This window comes from Marmota monax, unplaced genomic scaffold (genome assembly GCF_021218885.2).
Source record: "Marmota monax isolate L192 unplaced genomic scaffold, Marmota_monax_Labrador192_F-V1.1 WCK01_AAM20220418_F8-fsc00408, whole genome shotgun sequence".
NCBI lineage: Eukaryota > Metazoa > Chordata > Mammalia > Rodentia > Sciuridae > Marmota > Marmota monax.
Genome location: NW_026693691.1, coordinates 522,545 through 547,504, shown reverse-complemented (window position 1 = coordinate 547,504; position 24,960 = coordinate 522,545). Strand labels below are relative to the sequence as shown.

The window sequence follows — 24,960 nt, the reverse complement described above, 5'->3', positions numbered from 1 at the left end:
TAGAAGATATTGGCTTTGGAAAGCTCCTGTTGGGATGAACCAAAGTGGTGCAGCCTATGAGATTTTAGACTTTTCTGATTGATCCTAAATTGGAAATCAGAATAAAAATGAAAACGCTTTAATTATTAATGAAGTCCTGGCCATTTGTGCCTGTTTATTACAGTGGGTACTATTTGGTTTTCTCAAATGTAGCTAATGATAATGTTCTGACTTTTTATAAATCTGATTTAGATAGAGGAGCCTGCCTTATACTCTGGTTGCTTTGCATAAGGGTAGATAATGAGTTCGTTTCTGGGCTGATTGCTGCAGATTATGAGTTCTATTTTTATGTATGATCAGGCCATTACCCATGTATACATCCAGTCTCTCAAATTAAATAATAGGAGAAGCAGAAAAGTCATTGTTTTCTATCAACTGACATAATGTATATCACTAAGAACTAAAATAATTATATAACAAAACCAAGGCTGAAAAAAAAAACAGGTGAATTATTGATTAAAGTAAAACTATCAAAATTAAAATGAATAATGCATTTAAAATTGCATACTGAACAAAAGTATTGGTAACTAATTTAGATGCATACATCTCATATGTTTTATTGAGAAAATCAGTGGATCAGTGCATTTTTTTCAGAAGTAATAAAATTAGGTAATTTAAAATTTTAATGAAAGAACAAGTTGTAAGACAATAAAGGAGTGGCTTCAATTGAAGAAAGATCTAGTTGACTCTGCCTTGTATGAACTTGAGAAACAAGGAGACTTAATTACATGTGTAAATTAAATATGTATCAATTTTTCCTACTTTTTTTCATTTCTTTATAATATTTAGACCTTTCTATCATATTTATAAATTAATTGTTTTAATTGTTAAAATAATATAAACTGGATTTTTTCCCTCTAAAATTGAATTGAGTGATTGAATAACAATGACATGTCTTCATCTAAACATCAAAATACACAAAGACATATGTTATATATAGTACATAATTTATAGTATAGATTTTATATTATAAATTCTTATTGTACTATTATGAAATATTATTGGCAGGTGTGTGAGTCCATAAGGACAAAATGTTTTATCTCCACTATTTCATTTATTCATTATTGTTTTTATTTGCTTGATTTTGGATTTTAGTTTTGCTTTTGTTTTTATTGTTGTTATTAGGAATGAAAATTCAGTTAAAATAAATTGTCATTAAGAATAATGCTGAGTGTGGCAATGATGTTTATTTTTTTTCAAATGGATTATTTTTAAAAGTTATTTTAAAAGTTATTTTAAACATTATAGCAGATTGTAAATAAAAATTAATATTATTTTGAAAAAAATTAATAAAAATCAGGAGCATTGAAATTTATTTAATTATTACAAATGATAAAAGATACTTAATTTTTATAATACAGGTATGGAATGCCATAAATTAATCAGTAAAGAATATATTATTCTTGATACAAGGACCTGAGATGATTACATGCCAACTCCATTAAATAAAAAGTTTTCTCAAGAATCATTTCTAAGATATTTCATTCATAAGAATATATATAAGTAGAATACTTTGTGCTTAAATGTTCAAATATCATGTTTAAATATAAATTTTCTCCACATTAAAAGACATTGTTCTCTAAAATCTAATCTTTTTAAAGTACACCCAAAGTACATGTCTCTAGATGATATATCCATCAAATCCAGATATGCTGAATAATTCAATTTGTTGAATGTAAAGAGCACATGCATTCTCATTTAACAATAATAAGTATGCTCAAGTCAAGTTTAGTATTTAATCCTTATGTGTGGTAGAGTATATTCTGTACCCTTAATAAGTTGATGAGGAAAGGTTGAAATGTTGGGAAGAGAGCTGTTAATACTTTCTGTTCAATTGCTGTTCAATCTGGAAAAACAAATCTGTTGCCAGTTAGATGAATAGGTTTACTGAGAGGAACAAGGGACAGAAATGGTAGAAGGTGAAAGATCAAAGAGGACTGCTAGAAAATCATTGAAGGAGTTTAGGTTCTCCCAAAAGCTGGATGTTGTATGTAGTATCATTGGATGCCAGGAGCCGGACCACATAGAATGGAGCATGGTAAGAGGCAGCTCAAAGGAGCTAGAACCACTTAAGAACTGTCACCGTTGCCAGAAAAACCACTCAAAGCAAAAGGAGGGACATCACAAAAGAGGAAGGAAGTGGGATGGCAGAGAAAGACAGAGAGAGAAGTGAGAAGAGAGGTGAGTGGAGGGTTGGTTTTCCTGTTGCCAATTTTTGCCTATTATCAACCGTTGTCTAGTTGGTAAGAAAGACTAATAAACATTACTGACTGTGGTTACATCTCTGCAAACAAAACAGAGCAGGACAGGGTAATAAATTAACGTGAGAGCAATTTACAAATCTATTTAATGTGATGCATAAGTCCAGTGGGCATCTGATTAGTCCACTTACTTTTCATTGCCATCATTTACTCTGTACAAATATCGAGAGAATCATAAGTGTCCTACAAGTCTTCCCGGGGCACAACAATGTCAGTATGTAGAGAAGGCTTCCTCCTAAGAATTCTACCCACACTCTGCTTTGTTAAGATACATTTACTGGCTTGTCCCTTGTCCATGGAGGTGGAATACAAACCTACCTCTCTCCAGGTAGATGTTTCTGGACTGTTCATATGCATCATCAAGGCACACACAGAAGAAAAGGACAGAGGATATTATAGCTATTAATCAAGATTCTGCAGGTTGTGACTGAGGGGAGCAATAGGGTTTATGAAAAAAAATCACATGGATGCTTTTCAATGTGATAAAGCTGGGTTTGACTTCTATAACTCTTTGAATCTCAATGACCTATATATATAAAATGGCATTAAATGTAATTTTGTCAGTAGATTGATCACATTATTCAATTATAGGTTTTATAGGAGAAAGATTTCCAACTCAGTATGAATCATTTTCTTAATTACTTTCTTTTCCATTTTAGGAAGTGAACATAAAACTGTTTTGAGTAATGTGAAATTTCACATTGAGTAGTTCAATAAAAATGATCTAATTCACATTACATAGAATAGTGATTTTTGTTTTGGTACCCAGCCCAGATATTTCATAAGTGTTCTCACTAAAGGATTTATTTAATCCTATGACTGTTGAGTGAATTTAAAGCTTTATCAAATTACACAATGACTTGAATCCAGTGTTATTGCTCTGTTGGTGAAATTACAGTTCTCCTGTGTAGAATGAGATTTCAGTTGTGTCTTGATGACTATTGCTTTTTCACAGTGCCTGGAAAAATCTTCTGAGAATTAAACCCTAAGAGAGTCCCTCAGAGAGGAACTCTCAGCCTTCATAAATCTTCAGCTTATTTTTACTGAAGGTTCTTGTTCAACATGAATTCTCTTGAGATTTTAACAGAGTTGTGAACCCTGACAAGTCATGCATAACAATTTGCAATCTCAGAGAGTATTTGCTTGGTATTAAAATGCCTTATTAAATATTTCAAATTGGTCTTTAGAGACTTTCAAGCAAGTTCACTCTTTCTGCTTCTCATTGATATGCAACTTTACACAACCCTGCTATTTATAAAGCCTCAGTAGGAAAAGAAACAGACTAAGAAGAATGGCACAGGGCAATCCCCAAAGGAAACAGGACTTAAGTTTTATTATAGAAAAGATACCTGAAAGCTTTTTTTTTATGTATCTGAATCTCTCAGATTTGTGTAAAACATCAGCTGAGAGGCACTAATTCCTAGCATGGGAAGAACTGAGTGTCTGCCCTAGGAAATATTTATTATGAAATTATTATATAGCAAATAGCTGCTGAAAAATTAAAATATACTGTTCCTATGGTAATATTTTTCGTGGAAACAGTGGTAAAAACACAGACAACTTTTTATGCATTTTAGAAATTTCTTGAATGGGAAGTCAGTTTTGTAGGGAAGCACCTGTTTATTTTTATAACTGTTCATCAAATCAATGTAATTCCCAGAGAATGTTAAGATCCTAAATTAATATTCTAGTGGCACAATGGAATTTTAGAAATCACTTTATTTGTTTTCATTTGAAGTCTAGAAGATAATAGTTTTCCTTTTATATTATGTACTCAAATTTGTCATAGAGCTTGAAGGAAAAAAATGAATAACCTAATGTGGAAGATATTTCACTAACATGAAAAAAATTTTTTGATTTTTTTTCATTTAAAATGTACCTAATAAATAAACTTCTATTAAAATGGCCAATGTAATTAATTAGTTTAATTTTAAAAATGTTTACAGGTAGATCAATAGTAGTACCAGATATTTGAAAAAAAACATAAAATATTAATTTCTGCTTCGTTTTTTATCTTTCTCACTTTTCTATCATTACTTTCTGTCACCAGTAACTTTGGAGTCTTGTTTCAGATACAATAAAAAAGCACCTGTAAATGATTAGGATAAGAGTCATTTGTTTTCACTGAAACTATAACCCAGTGTTTTCCTTTGTTAAGGCTGCCACACTGAAGTACCACTAACTGTGTGGCTTAAATTTTTTTTTCTCATAGACCCAGAAGCTAAAAGTTCAAAATCAATGAGTCTGAAAACATTAAATAAGGGTATTCCCCGTTTCTTTCCTAGCATCCAGTGGCTCACTAGCACTCTCTGTGATAAAGACAAAAAACTACCTTCATTTTCACTTGCTATTCTCCCTGGAGTGTTTGTCTATCCCCAATTTTTTTTTCCATTTTTGTAAGGATAAATTTAGAAATTCACACTACATTAGTAGGACCTCTTCTTAACTATTCACTTGTACAGTAATGCTGTTTACAAATATGATGATAAATTGAAATATGGAGATTAGGAATTCAAAATGCACATAGTATAGGGAAGAAATTCAACCTATAGCTAATTTATTTATTCCTTAATTTTCTTAGTCTACTTTGGCTGCTGTAACAGACTACCAGGGACTGGGTGGCTGAAACAGCAAACATTTATTTCCCAAAGTTGTGAGAAAATAGGAAGTTCATATTGAAGGTGCCGGAAACTTCAGTGTCTGGTGAAGGCTGACTTCCTGATCCACAGAGGGTCACATTCTCATGATGCCCTCACATAGCAGAAGAGGTGTGGGAGCTCTCTGAGGCCTCTTTTCCAATGGAAGGGCACCAACTGCCCTCATGAGGGCCACTCACTTTGCAGAGGTTCCACTTCCAAATACCATCACATTGGGGTTTGGAGATCAACATAAGAATTTAGGGGGAAAATAAACATTCGATTCATAGCATTCGTGGCTAAAAATAGAGTTTCATAATGTCAAATAACTTCTGAATGTTCCAATGTTTTTTTTTTATATTTTTTCCATCTAGATATCAAATAAGTAAGAAATTAAGATAAGAGTATGCTGGAATAAGTTTCAGTCTCAGCTAGCAGTTACTAGCAGCTCAGAAATGCCTGAAATATCCACCTTCCTTCAGGCCTGACAGGAGGCCCTGCAGGATGGGGTGAAACCACATTTCTTGAATGTGTTCCTAGTCCCTTGTGGTTAGTATTGCCAAACAGGCCAGCCAAGAAACTGAGAGTCAGGGGCTTCAAGGCATGAAACCCCTGACTCAGTAAGGGCTAAAGACCCTTCCAGATTGCTTTCTGATAGGACAGCAATATTTAGAGTTTCCTCACAGTGAGGTTACAATTAGGCCGAAGATGATTGGCTTATGGATATTGCCTTGCTTATGTATGATTGACAGGCACGCCCCTCTCAAACCCTATAACTGTTAGGTGCATTCCAAAAATAAACTGAGCTACTGGATGAGGACCTGAGGCGGGTCTCCAGCCAATTCTCTCACCAGCTCCCAGAGTCTGTGTGTGTTGATTCCGCGTCTCTACCCCCTGCAACAAGGTAGCCGAGTGACCATCGATCATGAAGGGACTAGGAACACATTCAAGAGTATATTTTCTTTTCAGCCTTAATATTATCAATATTTCTCTGTTAGAAAGCCTTGCACAATTAGGCAAGGGAATTTATTTTCCTTCCTTGCTATTTATCTGTACCTCTGCTGCACTCTCTGAAAGTCTGACTTTTGTTGGGTTGTATTGTTGACATTTCTATTCTTCCATCAATGAGCAATCTGTGTCCTTGTGGTAGTACGCAGACTCTTTACACACCACCAGGTTAAAGTATAGGAGGTAATTTGCAGTTCTTTGCTTGACACACAATTAGGCTTGTTCAATTCCTATGGGATCCACTACAGAGTGATGAAAGGGACTCCTAACATCCATACTCTGGGACTAGGATAGAGGGTTACTATGCTTTCTTTGTCCCTTTTCTGTTCACTTCTCTCTGATAGTTTAAACAATCACTTACTCAACAGCACCGTGTAACTTTTATTTCTTTCTCTCGCTTTTTGTCTTTCCTATTTTTCTTCCTATTCCTCATTTCACTTGTTACTGGCTTTATGTATCATAAGTTTCAAAAGTCCAAGGATGGACTTTTACCCTTCATAGAGACTGCATTCTATTCACAGCAACAGTTTTGTTTTGCTTTGTTTTCTATAGTTGTCTAGCCTGTAGGCTTTTCCCTGGAAAGTTTGCTGTTTTAGTCAGTTTTCTTTACTGCTGTGACCAGAAGACCTGATAAGAAGAATTACAGAAGGAAAAGGTTAATTGGGGGATCATAGTTTCAGAGCTCTGAGTCCATAGATGGTCACCTCCTTCATCTGGGCCTGGAGGTAAGGCAGAACATCATGGTGGAAAAGTGTTTGTGGAGGAACATGGCTCAGGACATGTCACCAGAAAGCACAGAGAGGGAGAGAGATCCACTCATCAGGGGAAAAATAAATAACCCAAAGGCATATCGTTAATATCACCCCCTCTAGCCACACGCTATTTACCTACAGTTACAACCCAGTTAATCCCTGTCAGGGAATTAATGCACTGATTAGGTTAAAACTCTCGTAATCCATTTCATCTCTGAACACTCTCGCACTGTTTCACATGTGACCTTTTGGAGGATACCTCATATATAAATTATAATATTTACCCAGAAACTACTTCTTACACATTAAAAACTATTTGGGCCTGATCCAGTGATGCAGGGCTATAATACCAGAGGCTCCACAGACTGAGGCAAGAGGGTCACAGGTTCAAAGCCAACCTCAGCAAAGGCAAGGCACAAAGTAACTCAGTGGCACCCTATATCTGAACAAAATACAGAATAGGGCTGTGGATATGGCTTAGTGGTGGAGTGCCCCTGAGTATATCCAGTAACCCCCTCAAAAAAAAAAAAAAAAAAAAAACTATTTGGATTTAAGTCAGTATTTAAGGCCAGAATTACTTTAAAAACCTGAGGATTTTACAATCTGATTTTTTGGTATCCATTAGTTCACAATTTGTTGTATTGTTTTCTCTTTCCTGTGCATTTATAACCCTTATATGTCTAGGAATATGATTTTTTTCCTATAAGATGAATGATTTGCATGATATAATTTTATAATATCTTAGCCATGTCAGGAGTTTGTTACACATTTTGAGCCTACCTGGCTAAATAACTACAGATTTTATTTTTTTTCCATGATACCAATGAAAATGTCTCATAAGCCAATTTTTATTTATAAATGTCTACGTAATAGTATGCTCTAACAAATTGGATGGATGAATATTGAGTATGAGTCTAGTGCTGTGGCATCACAAAGTCTTTAATATGCTATAATTATAATAATTATACTTATTAGTGGGATAGATAGTGCTATATGTGATCAGCTCTGTTAACTTAATGGCGGAAATTAACCAAGCCAGAAAGTTTAGTGATATGCTTAGAAAACTCATTGTGCATCCAAGCCTGAATAAAACTCTCAATGAATGAACTAACCCTGAGGCAAGAGCACAGCTGCCTTTTAAAATAATTTTAATTTTGAGATATTGTAGATTCACATGCAGTTGTGAGAAAAATCTTTTAAAAATTCTTTGTACCCATTACACACTTTCCCAACTGGTAACATCCTGGGAAAAAATAAAACATTATAACCAGGTTATTAAAATGATAGATTTGCCCATCTTCTTTAGACTTCACTAGTTTTACTTGTGCAGATTTGTGTGTATGAGTGTGCTTAGTTCTATGCAATTCTATACACATGGGTATATTCAAAATTATGAACAGTTTCAACATCACAAGGGTTCCTCTTGCTGCCATTTAATTACCAAATTATCACCACATCCCCATTTCCAAACCTCTATAAACTACAAGTCTGATATCTATTTTTAATTTTTTGTCATTTTAGGAATTTCATATAAATGAAATTATACAAAATACAGCCTTATGATAGTGACTCTACTTTTACCTAGTATGATAACCTGAAGATTCATCCAAGTTGTTTCATGTGTCAATAATCTGTTCATTTTCATTTTTATTGTTAAATATCATTTCATACTATGAATGTAGCATATTTTGCTTTATGAATGTAATGAGGGACATCAGGGTCCCACTACTCTGGGATTATTACAAAAAATTTTCATGTATAATTGTAAACAGGTTTTTATATGTATGTAAGCTTTAATTTCTTTGATATAAATATACAAATAAGATTTTCTGGGTTGAATTATGATTTTTGTTTTATGAAAAACTTCAAATTTCATATTTACACCAGCAGTGTTTATGAAACCCAGTTGTCAGCATTCTTGTTAGGTTTAATATCATGATTGTGTTAGTTTCAAATTTGAGATCATTCCAGGTGCAGTAGCACAAACCTATAATCCCAGAAGTTTAGGAAGCTAAGGCAGGAGGATTGATAGTTCAAAGTCAGGCTCAGCAATTTAGCAGGGTCCTATGCAACTCAGAGAGACCCTGTCTCTAAAAAAAATAAATAAAATGGGCTGGGAATGTGATTCAGTGGGTAAGTGCCCCATGTTCACATTCTGGTACCAACATAATAATAATAATAATAATAATAATAATAATATAAAATTTGAGATAACATTATCTTCCCTTTCTGAATATGGATAATTAAAAATATTTCTTCATACTGTCTCATTGTAAAAATTGTCATATACAATCCAAGATCATAGTATGTTATTAGAAGTCAATGTCCATGTATGATCTACAAATAAGGACTGACAGATTCACTTGACAATTAAATTTGCTCTGATCCCCTGAAAGATGAAGAACAAGCGTTCCTTAAAGTAGTTCTGAATTTCAACTGAGAAGTATGACTGTTGTAGCTGGACAAATACTGTAACCTAAATCATTAAAGTAATTATAAAATGCAAAACTGAATATTGTCAATGCTTTCATAATCCAGTACAAGAGTGAATAAAAAAGAAAAACGTTTTATACACATGTTATAAACATATTTTTGATACCTAATTCAAATTAGTAGGTATCTTTTATAGTTATAGAATAAAATACTCAGCCTGCATTATTAGATGATTCAACAGATGTACTTCATGGGAAAACATGAGCTCTTACCATCAATTCCACAGTGAAGTTGTATAACGCTTAATAGGTAGTTGTCATGTTATTCTTAGATCAGTTTTCATTTAGGAATAACTGGAATATAACATAGTGGTATTTTATTATTCAAATTGTGTCAGAAAACATAAGCACAATGAAGCCAGTATGGTAGATCCATAATAGCAGTGCCTAAAATATGGTATTTTAAATTGTGTAAATAACTTTAAATTACATTTTAATGCACAGGGTCATAGGCATATTATGATATAATTTTTAGAGAGATAATTATGTCATCATTATGTAGAATCCATAATGATTCAAAGTCTGGGTAAGACATAAAAAGGGTGCGAATGTTTGGAAATAACTTGAATGGCTCTTTTGATGCCATGGATTAATTAATGCCATTTCCCAATTTAAACACAAACTATTCCATTTGCAGTTTCTTGAACTTTTCTGGTCATGCAATCTCTGCCTTAGGCATATCCTTGTTTAAACCACACAATTAATACCCATGTGATTTGTGAGGATAAATGTACATACCTCTCCTGGTTATGTGAGGGTTAAACAAATTCCTACACGTTTAAAGACCATATAAAAATACCTTAGATCCAAATGTTCTATTTTGGACATTTTAGTACATTTTATAGCAGAGGAAGAAAGCAAAGAATATATTTGATACACAAATTTAAGATTTAAATTTAGTATGATCTTCCTTTAAGCTTTCCATAGATATTTAAGCATATCCGTATTCTGTGTTCAAATTAATCATGTACTAAATGTCATCGCACACTAAAATTTGTTTTCCTGAATGCACAGGTACCTCTGTTCTACAGGTGACAGCTACTGATGCAGATGACCCTACCTATGGAAACAGTGCTCGAGTGGTTTACAGTATTCTCCAGGGACAACCCTACTTCTCTGTAGATCCCAAAACAGGTCAGTGTGTTTAAAAATAATCTTTGGTCAAGTTCTGTTATAATAGAACAAATCAAAGTTTTTAAAATTTATAATTTCTCTTCCTAATCACATATTGTATTTTAACACATTTGAAAATATACCCAATTTTCTAAAACAATGTAATTGAATAAAGATAATAGCTTTCTTTATTATTTTAGTAACCCACACATGTACATTAAGAAACAACTTATCTTTGAATATTCCTATAATATATAAGTAAACATGGTTTAAAACAAATACAGAATATCATATATATATTGAATGAGATATTTAAACTATTTTTAACAATTGGTTTTAATTATTTGCAAAAGAAAATAATTGCTTCATTAAGATTTTTTCATAGTTTTATTTAAATTTAGTTGTCACATAAATTATCAGATACACATAAGTATATATTGACATATATATTCACATGCATATATATGTATAATTATACTGAAGTAATTTGTATGCCATGCATATATATGTATAATTATATAAACATGCATATATATATGTATAATTATACTGAAGTAACTTGTATGCCATGAATTGGCACTTTTCATAATAAGCAAATTCTTAATTCCTCAGATATTATATATCTAAAAGAAATTAATTGAGAATTACTCCAAAGAACTATACTTCTTTTTTTTTCAAGTAAAAAATATATATCTTGTTCTCTTTCTTTCATGTACTCCTGGGAAACTAATCATTCATATCTTATCATTTAAAATTGGGAATGAGGCCAGGTGCAGTGTAGCACACCTGTAATCCCAGAAGCTCAGGAGTCTGAGACAAGGAGGATCAGGAGTTCAAAACCAGCTTCAGCAAAGGCAAGGCACTAAGCAACTCAAGGAGACACTATCTCTAGATAAAATACAAAATAGACCTAGGGATGTGACTCAGTGATTGAGTACCACTGAACTCTATCCCCTGTACCAAAAAAAAAATGGGAATGAAGAATATTTAATAATGCATTACAGATTTGTGGTGTCAGCATAATCCAAAACCAATTTAAAAAGAGGGTGTCCTTTCAGGGATCGGTGGCACACATCTGTAATCTCAGCTACCTTGGAGACTGAGGCCAGAGGATCCCATGTTTGAGGCTAACCATGACAAACCTTGTCTCAAATTAAAATTAAATAAAAAGAAGGACTGGGACTGTAGAACAGTGTAGAGCTCTTTTGGGTTCAATCCCCAGTAGTCCTCCCTGCCACAAATTAAAAAAAAATAGTCTTCACTAGCAATCATTTTATCCCTAGAATCTTGGAATATGAATATATATATATATATATATATATATATATATATATATATATATATATATATATATATATATATATCTCCATCCCATTTGGCCATAAATACTCATTACTTTAAGGTAATTACATGACATCCAACCCATTTTTTTATGGAATACTGCTCCATGTGCCAATAGATTGCCGCTTTGTTTACCAATTGTGTGAGACAATGAGGTACATCCAACTAAAAAGATTCAATTCCTAAGCACACTTCAAAGCCTACCCACTGGGTTGTTTGCCAGGAGTTTTATCATTATCTTGTTTACAAGAGGATTTGACTTCACTTGCCTTGTTCCTTCCCTGAGGTACTGAATGAAACAGGCAAGTTCCCTGCCAAGAGTAGACCTCAGATATACTGCTTCATTCTTTCCTTCCCAAAAGAAAATAATGAAGAACTATAGAGCTGGAAGTATAGGAGTGAAGGGTACACATACAGATGTATGTGACCACATGACATGCATATTGATTACGGTTTGGATTGTAATATGCCATTATATAAATTCAAATGGAAATTGGAATTATTATAAACAAGTAACATAATGTAATCTAAACTAAGTATGTCACATACAAGTTACTTTAGTTCCAAGGAATTACTACATAATTAGAAAAAGTGTTTATTAACATACTAACCAAATTGATAAGACAAAATTTTCTCTTATGTGTGTCCATTTTGTTAATCAGGTAGAAGAACTTAGAATTAGTTAAAAAGCTCAAATCAACTAATTAATTTACATTGATATTGGTTATTTTGTTCTGTTTCCAAAATCATCATGTTTTTATTTATATCCCTATATATAACGAAAGTTTTAATTATAGATAAATATTATATTTACTTAATACATTATTGCTAAAGCATATGCATTCAGTATGGAATATATTGGAACTCTATACTCTTATTATGCATATGATTATTTAACAAATATTAGTTCAGTGTATGTGTATGAGTGTGTGAAAGTTTGCATATGCTTTGGTAGAGCACATGACTGTGTGTGTGTTCATTTGTAAGGACAAAGCAGGACTCTGAGGGTAATGTTGGACTAGTGTTGGACTCTGCTATAGTTTGTTCTTTATTAGAAATATTTATTTTAATAGTATAATATTTCAATAAGGTTTGTATTTGGTTATGTATACTTAGTATAGATTAAGTAAGTACTTCACTAATTACCAAAAATATTTACCTTAGAAATAAATGGGTATTACTCACTTTCCTCTGCATGAAATTTTATTTGCTCTTGCATTTCTTTGCTCCTTTCTTTAAGGGATATGATGTACTGAATGAAATGCACATCTCTACAGTGATACATTTTATTCTCAGTATTAGACATGCATCATGGGAAACTGTAGATGTATGTCCTACTATGTGATTAAGGGAAGAAAGAGATTTTAAGGCATCTTAAATATGCAAATGTGGTAGGGAGTTAGTTGCAGATGGTGTTAAGAAAAGGTATGAAATAAGATTCTCATTCATCTCTTCAAAGCTAAGACTTTTTTGGCAATCTATAACCACACAATTAGACTTATTCAGAACTAATAAATTTATTTGAAATCATGCTTTCAAATGACTAGAATAAAATATGAACAAATACTCTGAAAATTAAAGAATCATTTGTTTTAAATGGGATGTTATATAAGAAATATGGTGATAGCAGTCATTTATTAATGTATGGTTTAATAGCATCTCTTAATTCCATTTCCACAATCAAAATGATTACATCTCATTGTGCTTTTCAATTACTTTCATTCAATACCAACTATAATGAAGCATAACTTTTGTCTCCAAATAGAGTTGTGACTAATTATGAATAAGACCAGTATATGAATTACCTTGTCTCCATTATATTAAAAAGTATGTATCTGTATCCATCTGATTTTCTAATGATGAACTGACTAGGATATCTTGTCCTTCAATAATATAAGTCACCTATGAATGGCTGCATCCAAAAAATAATTATAGGGCTGTTTAGTTAGCATAATATTTAGAATTTACTTTTAAACCTCTGAACATCCAACTCATTTTTTATGGAATGCTGCTCCATGTTCCATGAGTTGAAGTACCATTAATCAAATAGTGAAATCAAACAAACCTTATGGATAATTTATTGCTCTAAGTAACTTTGGTCGAGAAAACTATGGTACAATGTTTCTCAGCAGAAGACCATGAAATGAAATATCAAAGATATATTATATTTATGATCAGATTAATGTAATGACAACATTTTATAGAGATTAAATGAGTAAAATGGTTCATCATTCAAGAAGACAGGTACACCTAAGCAAGACATTATGAGGAGGGCTGCCCAAAGATAAATTGTAATAAGTGATTAGAAAATCAAATTCAAGAGCAACCTAGAATGAAGATTGCTTAGTAACAAAGCTCAAATCTCAATTCTTATTAATGTAGTGTTAACATCATTAAAAATAAGTCAATATATTAAAGATTCTGATGCATTTTCAGAATTTATGAACATTCTGTCAGGTGGTGACAGCAGAAGCTGAATTTATCAAGTTGCACAAAAGAACCCGTTCCCTTAACTTAGGCCAAAGAACCATAAATCAGTTCATTTCTCTTAATTTGTCTTTCTTTCTTTAAAATTGACAAGAATTTCCATACTACATGACAGACTGTAAGAAGAGTTTGAGATAGTCTCATCTCAGATAAAACAAACAAATAAATAAATTAAATATTTATTTAGAAAAATTTTAGTCCAAATTACTATATATATATATTTAAGAAGTAAATGTACTACTTATGATCTCTTATGTGGTAAAATGTCTTTGCAAGTATTTAAAGATGCTTTTGATAGATACCATACATAAGAGAAATACACTATTTGAAAGTTTTTTTTTTCTTGTGTATTATTGTGTAGTTGTAGTTGGATAGAATGACTTTATTTTATTTATTTTTTTATGAGGGTCCTAGAATCGAATCCAGTGCCTCACATTTGCTAAGCAAGCACTCGGCCATTGAGCTATCGATCCAGCCCTTAAAAAGTTTATAATGATAATTTAAAAGAAGAAAGAGTTAAACAGTAAAATACTCAGAATTTAACTGCAGAGTTGATTTTCCTGACTCAGAATAGTGTGTAGATGAGGCAAGCAAGCCTACTCTTTTTGAGATAGATCTGCACCTACACTAGCTTTGGTTCTCCAAGATGACCTTTCTTTAACATCTTATACTTGAAATCAATCAAGTCTAAAAACAGACTCAGAGAAGCTCTTAATGAATCCTAGAATGTAATTGAAAGCAAGGTTTTCAACATTCCTTCTTTATTCTGAGTAAGTAATTAAACTCATCAACAGTTTTGATTTTTACATAACTTTCCCAAATCTAATTTAATTTTATCAGTGAGCAAAAATACTACATTTAAAGTTACTATGAATGTTTGGAAAAAGAGAACTAAAGCATATTTAAAAGTTCTATAGATTCCAATGTTCATTTCACATTATTCTACATTAAAAAATCTGTTTGACAATTCTTTATTTCTCAAACTCACTATAAAATACTTATTAATAACTATAAAGAAAAAAGATTTGAATTATGGAACACAATATCTGAAAATGTAAAGAAAATTCCACAATAGAATATGTTTGGTTTATTTATCTTATTCATAATTCATACCAAACTAATAATAATAACAATGACAATAATGTTTCTTGACATAAATTACTATAGACACATTTTAGATAAATCATTACAATTGGATATATAAGAGGCAAAATCAGTTAAGTAAACCCTAATGTTAAGGAATTTTCTTATCTTGCAGAAAAATGGATTGCATTAGTGCAAAATTGAGCCATAGTGTCAATTACTATAAACAACATTTTCTCACTTCATCTTCTTTATAAAAGAAGTATAAAGTACAGCAGTTTCTGAACTGCAGTAAACTTTATGGGAATTAGGAACACAAGAAGAGTTCTATTATCTAAAGCATTAAGAAATAAAGGATTAATGGAGTCTATTAGAGACTCGTGGTTTTGTGCTCCATGTCAATTTCTCATTTTGCTAATTCTATCATTACTCTGATTTTACTTGCTGCAGCAATATGCACAGTTAAGAAGCTAAATTTTCCAGCTTCCTGGTTGCTACTAACACAGTTCTGACCAGTAACATATAAAGGAAAAATGATTCAGAGATTTTTGTAAAGTTTTGATGACTGTATTTAGATGACAATGCTTCCTCCCTTGGCTTATCATATTCTGGGTTGAGACACATATGCAATTATTAGATGTGCAGTAGCCATCTCATGATCCTGTGACAACAAACACACAATGAGCAGGTGGCCAGCAAAGATTGTTGAGTAGAAGAATCTCAATGAAGTCACTCTAGTGAGGTCATTTTTATGTTCAAATACATACCATGCTAACTGACTCCTAGGATCCTCCTGAAATATTCTTTGCACATCAATGAATCACTTCACAGGAAAGTTCACTTCCCAGGTAGTACACTAGGCATCCTGACGCTGAAATCTTTCTTTCCTACCCCAAATCTCTGATTGATGGTGTGCATGTTGCTGTCCATATGTGAGTGACCAATTTGCTGTTTCAGTACCAAAAATAAACTGGAAAAGATGTTTCACTGTGAGTAATTTCAATATAACGTCATATTAATTGTTGATATTTGGGGCAATCAGAAAATAAAACCAAACGGAATATTCTCTATTTAATTCAGAATGCATTTTTTAAAAGTAATTTTCTTGTCATGAGGAAGTGGCAAAATACTATACAGACACTATAGATATCAAATATCTTTCCTACTAAGTAGCAATGAAATAGATACACATGTCCTAATGATGTGAATGGAATATCTCTCAGATATAATTGCTAGAAGTATCATTCTAATGAAATAAAATTACAGATCTGTTCAATGCTCATTGAACTATTCAGTTTGGTCTTACATAGAACCAGTAAAATAGAATTAGCATGAATTTTACACTTAAGTGTATTTTATGATATGTAAAGTAAAATTAAGACTGTTAAACAAAGTAAGAAAATCAATTGGATCACATTTTTCACAAATATTAACTCTCCTGAAACTAAGCAGTAATTACCAGGAGGGAATAAATCATTTCACTGATGATAATGTGATTTGTAAATATCTTCACAAATCAAAATGTTAACAACCAGTGCCAATTAAAATCATAATTTTAATTATGTTTTATACTACCTGTTGCTAACAAAAATCATTTCATCATATTCTTTTGTAATGCCTCTTCACGAATCCTGCATATCAATAATTGATATTGAGAAAAAAAAAGGAGGGAATCATTGTTTTGTTATTTCTTAACTTAAACCCATAACCTAGAAAATATAGTAGCTACTTGACAGTTTATTGTTAGATATTGAATGGATAGAAGAGGAAATACTGCAATTCCGTTCTTTAACCTTCAAACTCAATGGAATATAATTCATGCAACAATTACTAAGTACTTTAATTTCCCTGTCAGTTTAACTTTATTCTGAGGGGCATTTTCTTTCACTGTCCCTGGAAGAAACATTCTGCAATTCCACTGTCTTTCTCAGACTCTTCCCTAACAAAATATCTTAGGCACTTAATATTTATGTTTTGTCACAACTTTTCCCATTATATATATTTATTTCTCTCCTCCCCACCTTTGTCTTTTCAAACATGACTTGAACATTATTTTTCCACTTAGTTTATTACTTACTCTTCCTGCCTTGATTTGCCAGGCAAATTTCTGCTATATCTATTGAGTCCTGGACTTTTACAGGTAAGTTAAAACTAATCTCACTGATCTTTGAGTGAATTATTTATATCTCATACAACATAACAAGTACTATTTCTGCTCACAAGTCATGTTTTTCTGTGCTCTGCAGATTCCTCAAAGGCATGAACAGGGTCACATTATTGTTACTGTGCACATCAGGCACCACAGAGTTCTTTGCACATGGACACATGATCCTAATTATCTTCTTGAAGATATATATATATATATATATATATATATATATATATATATATACACATATATATATATACATATATATATATATATATATTAGTATATTTATATTTTTAATTAGCTTTTTTTAGTTATATATAATATTAGGGTTCCTTGTAACTGTTTTTTTGTGGTGCTGGGGCTTCAACTTAGGGCTTTCTACATAGGAGACAAGCAATCCATCTATTGAACTATATCCCTATCCCATATAACAAAGTTATATAAGCATGGATTATTATTTGCTCTAATTGAGTCCCCAGTATTTCCCCTTTCCCTTTCTGCACCCCTTCCCATTTATTTCCCCTTACTCTACTGATATTTCTGCTATTCATTTATAGTTTTCAAAATTAGTGTTAACTTCTGAATTCCACTTATGAAAATTCTGCAGAAAATAGATTATTCTTATTTCTTAAAATTAGTGCTATCTTTATTATACTGTGCAATACTTGTCTCAACACTTCTATTAACATCTGTTATTATTTTTTCTTTCAGGCATGTAAACTTCTAATTTAAGGTTTCCCTCCAATGATTGCCAGATAATTATTAGTACTTAACAACTGTTAGAAAGCTAAGTACTTCATGCATCATAATAAAAAAATTATAATTGAGTCACAAGGGCACAAAGAAAATTGCTGAGAAACAAAAATGATACATTTTATATCCACGTAATTGAGGGAAAAAAAAGTCTGAGAATGCAAATTCCTCCACGCCTTACATTGCTCACTTTTGTGTCTTCCATAATGATTTGTGCATTGTTTGGCAAGTAGTAAAAACAAACAAACAAAAAAAAAACCAACAACAGTATTTATATGGAAACAAAATATCACTTTTGGAGTGTGGTTTTCAAGATAGCAAAAGTTTATAAAATTAATTCTCAGATTATGTTATTACCATAATTACTTCAGCTTTCAAAATTTCTCATGTGTCTCACATATTAAATGTAGACAGGCTGAACGCCTGGAAAAGGAAAGCACACTGAAAAGAAGTTTTTGAAAAGATTCACTTGTTTTCCTAATTTTAAAATACCTTATTTTTCCTTTCTTTTGTCATTATATGCCTTACTTTCAACTTTCAGAGGATCTGACTTCCTTGTAAAATGTACAGAAGTGGCCCAGCTCCTACCAGTGCAGTGTGGGTAGAAACATGCTCTTGCTCCTGGCAGTTCTGTAGACTTTGGATGGAGAAGGGGAGTTGAGGGCATCTTGTGCCTGCTTGTGGAACCCAGCTCCTGATTTCATCTTTAAGGGCTCCTTTCCTCTCTCCACACCTGCTGGTCAACACTCACTAATCCTTCATTGCCCCTAACTGTTAATACAGGGAATCTAGGGGAGAGAGGATTTTACTGAAAGTAGGAAACCAATTTGAAGCAGAATTGTTAAATATCTCCATGTTCCTCCTTCTCTATGTCAAAAGAAACTTAAAAGATTCTTTTTTTTATTTTCTAGGGGATCCTGTCTCTCTTACTCTTTGGGCCACATTGTTTTGGGCTCTGTCATTCCAGTGTCCTCCAGAATGTTCCACAGAAATGCAAATATCTGCCGATATATTAAAAATTTCTTTAGTTTCATTTTTTATGGTTCGAATAGTACTTTTTATTATTTGATTTGTTTTAATTAGTTATATATGACAGTATAATGCACTTTGATTCATCATATATAATGGAGTATAATTTCTCATTCTTCTGGTTTTACGTGATGTAGAATCACACTGGGTGTATAGTTATATTTATGTACCTAGGGTAATAATGTCTGGTTCATTCTATTATGCTTCCTATCCCTATACCCCCCACACCCTTTCCTTTCTTCTGCCTAATCCAAAGTACCTCCATTTTTCTGTAGCTGACTCCCCCATTGTGAATTAGCATCCACATATACGGGAAAACATTTACCCTTTGGTTTTTAATCTTAGCATGATATTCTCCAGCTCCATCTATTTACTGGCAAAAGCCATAATTTCATTCTTTTTTAGGGCTGAGTAATGTCCCATTGTGAGTGTGTGTGTGTGTGTGTGTACATTTTTTAAATCCATTCATCTATTGAAGGGCAATTACAGAAATGTAATCAAAATTACTCTAAGATTTCATCTCACCCCAGTCAAAATGGTAATTATTAAAATACAAACAACAGTAAATGTTGGTGAGGATGTAGAGAAAAAGGTACATTCATCATTGCTGGTAGGAATGAAAATTGGTGCAACCATTATGCAAAGTGGTATGGAGATTCCTCAGAAAACTTGGAATGAAACCACCATTTGACCCAGCTATCCCACTTCTCGTTTTATACCCAAAGAACTTAAAATCAACATATTATAGTGATGCAAACACATCAATGTTTATAGCAGCTCTATTCACAATAGCTAAACTGTGGAGCCAACCTAGCTTAATTTTTATTGACTGACACATATAGGGATTTCTGTCCTTCACAAAACTATGTGATCAAAGTCTAGGCCATCTTTTAAAACACAAATTTTACCACTTTGAATATTAGATATATCCTCTCATATGTAAGACTTTATAAAATGAATGTTATAGACATATTATTCATTTTCAGAATCTCTGCCACAAGTATTCATTATTTACTATGCAAAATAATTTTATTGGCCACAATCACAGTCTCCTTTGGAATGCTATTTTCCTTATGCAATTATGCTTCTCTTTTTCACATTGCATTTTCCCATTTTAGTCACTCAAATTTATTGCACTAATTAAGAATATTTATACATGGGAACTGGGAGCATAATTAAGTGATAGGGTGTTTGTCTAGTATGCAAGACAAAAAAAAAAAAAAACAACTCATGAGCTGCTTTGCATACTAGGCCTGGAAGCCCACCGAAATTCACTCACAGGAAGACTTTGTTTATGGTATACCATACTTACAGAAGACCTGCAGGTGACTGTCACTTTAGTTTGTGAAACATTCCACGAAAGCAGTAGTGACTTGGTATAAAAAGAGCAGGGCTTCTTAGTCCCAACCCTTCTCTACATAGATGTACCTGGAAATATCAGAAATAAGGAAAACCTAAAAGAACATATAAATAGCTTTAGCAAACCCAGTGATTAATATATATTTATATGTATATATATATATATATATGTGTGTATATATATATATATATATATATATATATATATATATAATGTATCTGCACATGCATGTATGTATGCACATGATAGGCATCAGTATCATAACAGTGATAGCCCTCAGTTGCTACTTATTACAAATACTTTTAAGTATTTGTAATAAATATTTAAATAAGTATTACAAATACTTTTAGTATTTGTAATACTTACTAGTAATACTTATTATTTGTAATACTTATTATTACTTTTAAGTATTTGTAATAAATATTTAAATAAGTATTTATTAAGACATTTATTCTTTGAATAAATATATATGGTGATTTATATGTGGTATTTCCTCTGATCTCTGAGCATTTATGATGATATTTTACTGTCACCACCTCTACAAAATCAAAATGCTTATTTCCCTCTACTGTTATCACTTGAAAACAAATCGAACAACAGCATTATGGCTGTCAAAATGGTTCATTGTTGTTTGCATCTCTCTCAATCCTGCCAAACTCGTTAGCTCATCTCTCTAGCTGACTGCTTGATTGACTACTAGAAGTAGCTGACTGATAGGGTTGCAAACCCAAAAGAACTGTCATTTTTTACGGCACGTGCTGGCTGGCTATATATAAATACAATCAGTAATCTTGACTCTTTGAGCTTTTACAAGTTTTCTTGGAGCCAACAGAGTGGAACTGCTATAAGTACATAAATTTAATTTTAAAACTAATTGTTCTTCATGCAATATTCCTTTAGTATAAAACATTTTTATAAAGCACTAATTATAAATCCTTTTTTATTTCAATGTTCAAGATATTTCAATGTTTATATTCTTGAATATTTATTTATGTATTTATTTGTCTATTTTTATTTGTTCTTTTTTAGATATACATGACAGTAGAGCATACTTTCATATATTATACATGCATAGAATGTAAGTGATTCTAATTAGGATCACATTCTTGTGATTGTACATGATGTGGAGTTTTGCTGGTTGTGTATTCATCTATGAACACAGGAAAGTTATGTCTGATTCACTCTAACTGCCTTTCCTAATCCTATCCCCATTCGTCCCTTCATTCCCATTTGTCTAATCCAATGGGGAGAAAAATAGAAGCTTTAAAGAGTGGAGTATGAGGTAAGAAAATGAGCAGGGCTTGGTGGCAACTGATAATGACTGTTACTTCAGAAAATTAATTCATTTTTTTAGTCTTTATTCCATTATCTCTAAAACTGGGAAAGCAATAAGCACCTCACATAATTTCTGTAAAGATTATAAATAACATATTCAATATATCTAGGACAACTACTGACATTTGCTTGATAGTCATTATTTATATACTTACTTTGATTGATATTCATTTTATTTACATTTCTGTATTATTATGAATAAACCATGTGTTTCTTGAGAGTGAACAAGACTATTCTGTCTTTGTTCACACACATCTGCTAGCATCCAATATTGCATTATGATAAGTGATTAAAAAAAAATGTGTATTGGTGTCTTATGTTACAGGCTTTCAACACAAAGAGAAAATTAAACAGAAAAAATGTCTGTTTCCTTAAGTTTAATTTTCTCATCTCCCTAAAACTTTTCTCACCTTTGATATTATTTTTCATCTGTTTGCATATGTGTCATTGAACATGTTGCTGTTGTTTCTCCATGTTTTTACAGCATGGGTATTCTGAGAAAACCAGTACAGTTTGGTTTGGATTACTTGTTCACAGGATAAGTTGGGCAGAATTTGATACAACCAGAACAAAAATTTTTTATGAGATATAGGATGAAGACCAATTTATGAAAATAGTTGAATCTTTCTCTTCAGAATGTAAAACAGTACAAAAAAATTTTCCAGGGAAATTTACATAAGTTTACATTAAGTGGTCTATTGAATGAGTTGAATTTGTAATGTATTTTACTACTATGTTAGTTTAGGCTGCTATTAAAAATACTGTAGACTATATGGCTTAAACAACAAACATTTATTTTCCGTAGTAATGATGGCTGGAAATTCGGAGAGCAGGATACCAACCTGGTCTAATTCTGGTGAGGGCTTTTTTCTGGGTTTACAGATCACCACCCTGGATCTTTAAAGAGCAGGGAAAGTGAGATAACCTTAAAAGGGCTCTACTCTCACTTATGAGGACTCCGCTTTCAGGAAATAATTACCTCCCAGAATTTCCACCCATGAGTACCATCACATCAAGGGTCAGAACTTCAACTTTAGAAATTTGGCATTTACGTACATAGTGAATATTAAGATGGATATTCAGGATATTAACTGTGATTTGTCATGGAAAGCATGTGGAACTTGAAGTCTGCCCACTATCTGGATCCTGACTTCACTCATTTCTGGAAATACAGTTTGAACTTTTATTTAGCTTTTTACAGATACATTGCATCTTAATGAGGAGCATTACATTAAGACCAAAAGTATGAGCATATAGAGCCCAGTGTAGAATATGACAGGAGAGGAAGAACATGCCTGATTCAGTGAGCACGCTTGTTCTCATGTGCATTGAATAGCTACTGACATCCTGTTAAATAAACACCTGACTGTTTATGCATTCATGTGGTAGAAATAAAACAAGGATCACATTGAAGTATAACATATAGTATGTGGGCATAGAGGAATGTGATTAAGCTTCAGCTGGTTCCCTACTAGGAAAGAAGGAGGCTGCATTTATGCTTGGGACCCTGAGAGAGGAAAAACAGACCACCACAAGAGTCTTAAGGAACATTTATGAAGGGAATTACTATTATGTCTTGGGCTGGCAGCTTAAAGTTGCTAGAAACCTTGAAACAAAACCAGACATGGTGATACTTCCTGCAGCCCAAGGGTTTAATCACCAACTACAATCTCTTCAGTATACATAAACTTTGAAAAACACACATTTAGAAGCTACTCCCTATTTCTCTCTTCCACCCTTCCTCCAGTGGACTGTATCTCTTATACAGACATATTTTTTTTAATTTAAGTTTTATTGTCACGCATAGATATCTAAACTATTGTATTTTTGATGAGTATAAATTATGTCTTTCAAATTTTATGATAGTAATTTATATTATACAACATTCAACCTACTTAAATCAGAACTATGCCTTTATTGAAATTTTTAATATTATAGTTAAAAGAAAAAAGCATTTAAGTTCATTATCTAAATTTTAATAAATATTTTATTTATGTCTTGAGGCAAATTAGACTTTGGTATGATGATGATTCAAATATAATATTTAAAACCACTCTTTTGTCTCTTAGATTTCAAGGACTATTATCACTATTTATTTATCATTATTATTTAATATTCTATGTTACTATTTGTCATATTACTCTATGTATCTGTTGTAATATATGGAGTATAGACAAAACAGAAATGAGGTTCAAGGTGATAATAGTGTTCATAGGATACTAGAGATGTTGCTCAGTGGTTGAGATCTTGCCTCACATACGTGAGGCACTGGGTTCAATATTGAGCACCATATAAAAATAAATAAATAAATAAATAAATAAATGATACTATGTTAATCTACAACTTAAAAAAAAAAAAGTTAAAAAATAGTGTTCATAGGAAAGTCATGGGACCATATCAATCATTTCACCAAGATAATCAAGAATGTCATGAAATATTGGCCATGATTTCTGGTGTCTAAGTGAATGCAGATTTTTGCAGAAATGATAAAATTGGTCCTGAGTTTGCTGACAAGCACACACACCCCCACACACAAATAGACAAAAACAGAGTTTATCTGATGTTGAGAAATTGCAACACTTACAGTATTTTAAATATGTTCTCAATTGCCAGACATAGAAGGAGAATTGTGTGTGGAATTCCATAAGAATTCCTGAGTAACAGACCCAGAGCAGGCTATACTAGAAATTGCCTTCCTAGGTGGTATCCCCGTTCATCTGAGGCATACAGAGACACATGCCTGAGCAGACATCCTGAACCCTCATGTATTTGGCACTACTTTCTCTCTTTCTGAACACAGTCTTTCCATATCACTTTGGTTACAGAATCTTGAAAAAGCCTCTTAATACAGTACCAACAGGGTCATTAGGATGGAAATTTTTCAATTTTTCATTTTGTGGTTTAAAAAAACATTTTTATTTTCTCTTTTTTCTACAAGCACAGAATTTTTCTCTTTATAATATGTCCCTGTGTTCAAAAATTTTGTGATTTTTTTCATAAATACTCAATCATGACATTGAGTTAAATATTATTCTGATGATTTTCTATTTTAATGTGAAAAGATACCATCACAGTTTCTGTAACAACCTTGCATAAAGTAATGCATATTTTGCAATTGT

At 32.2% G+C, this 24,960-nt stretch overlaps 1 protein-coding gene across 2 annotated transcripts in view; it reads left to right on the top strand.

Moving 5' to 3' along the window:
* The window catches only part of Cdh18 (cadherin 18), a 319,062-nt gene that overhangs the window by 96,854 nt on the left and 197,248 nt on the right, over nucleotides 1-24,960 (top strand). For both annotated transcript variants that reach the window (XM_046459923.2, XM_046459924.2), the window contains exon 3: nucleotides 10,203-10,322. In XM_046459923.2, the coding sequence (XP_046315879.1) occupies nucleotides 10,203-10,322 (120 nt within the window). The remainder of the gene's footprint in view (nucleotides 1-10,202; nucleotides 10,323-24,960) is intronic.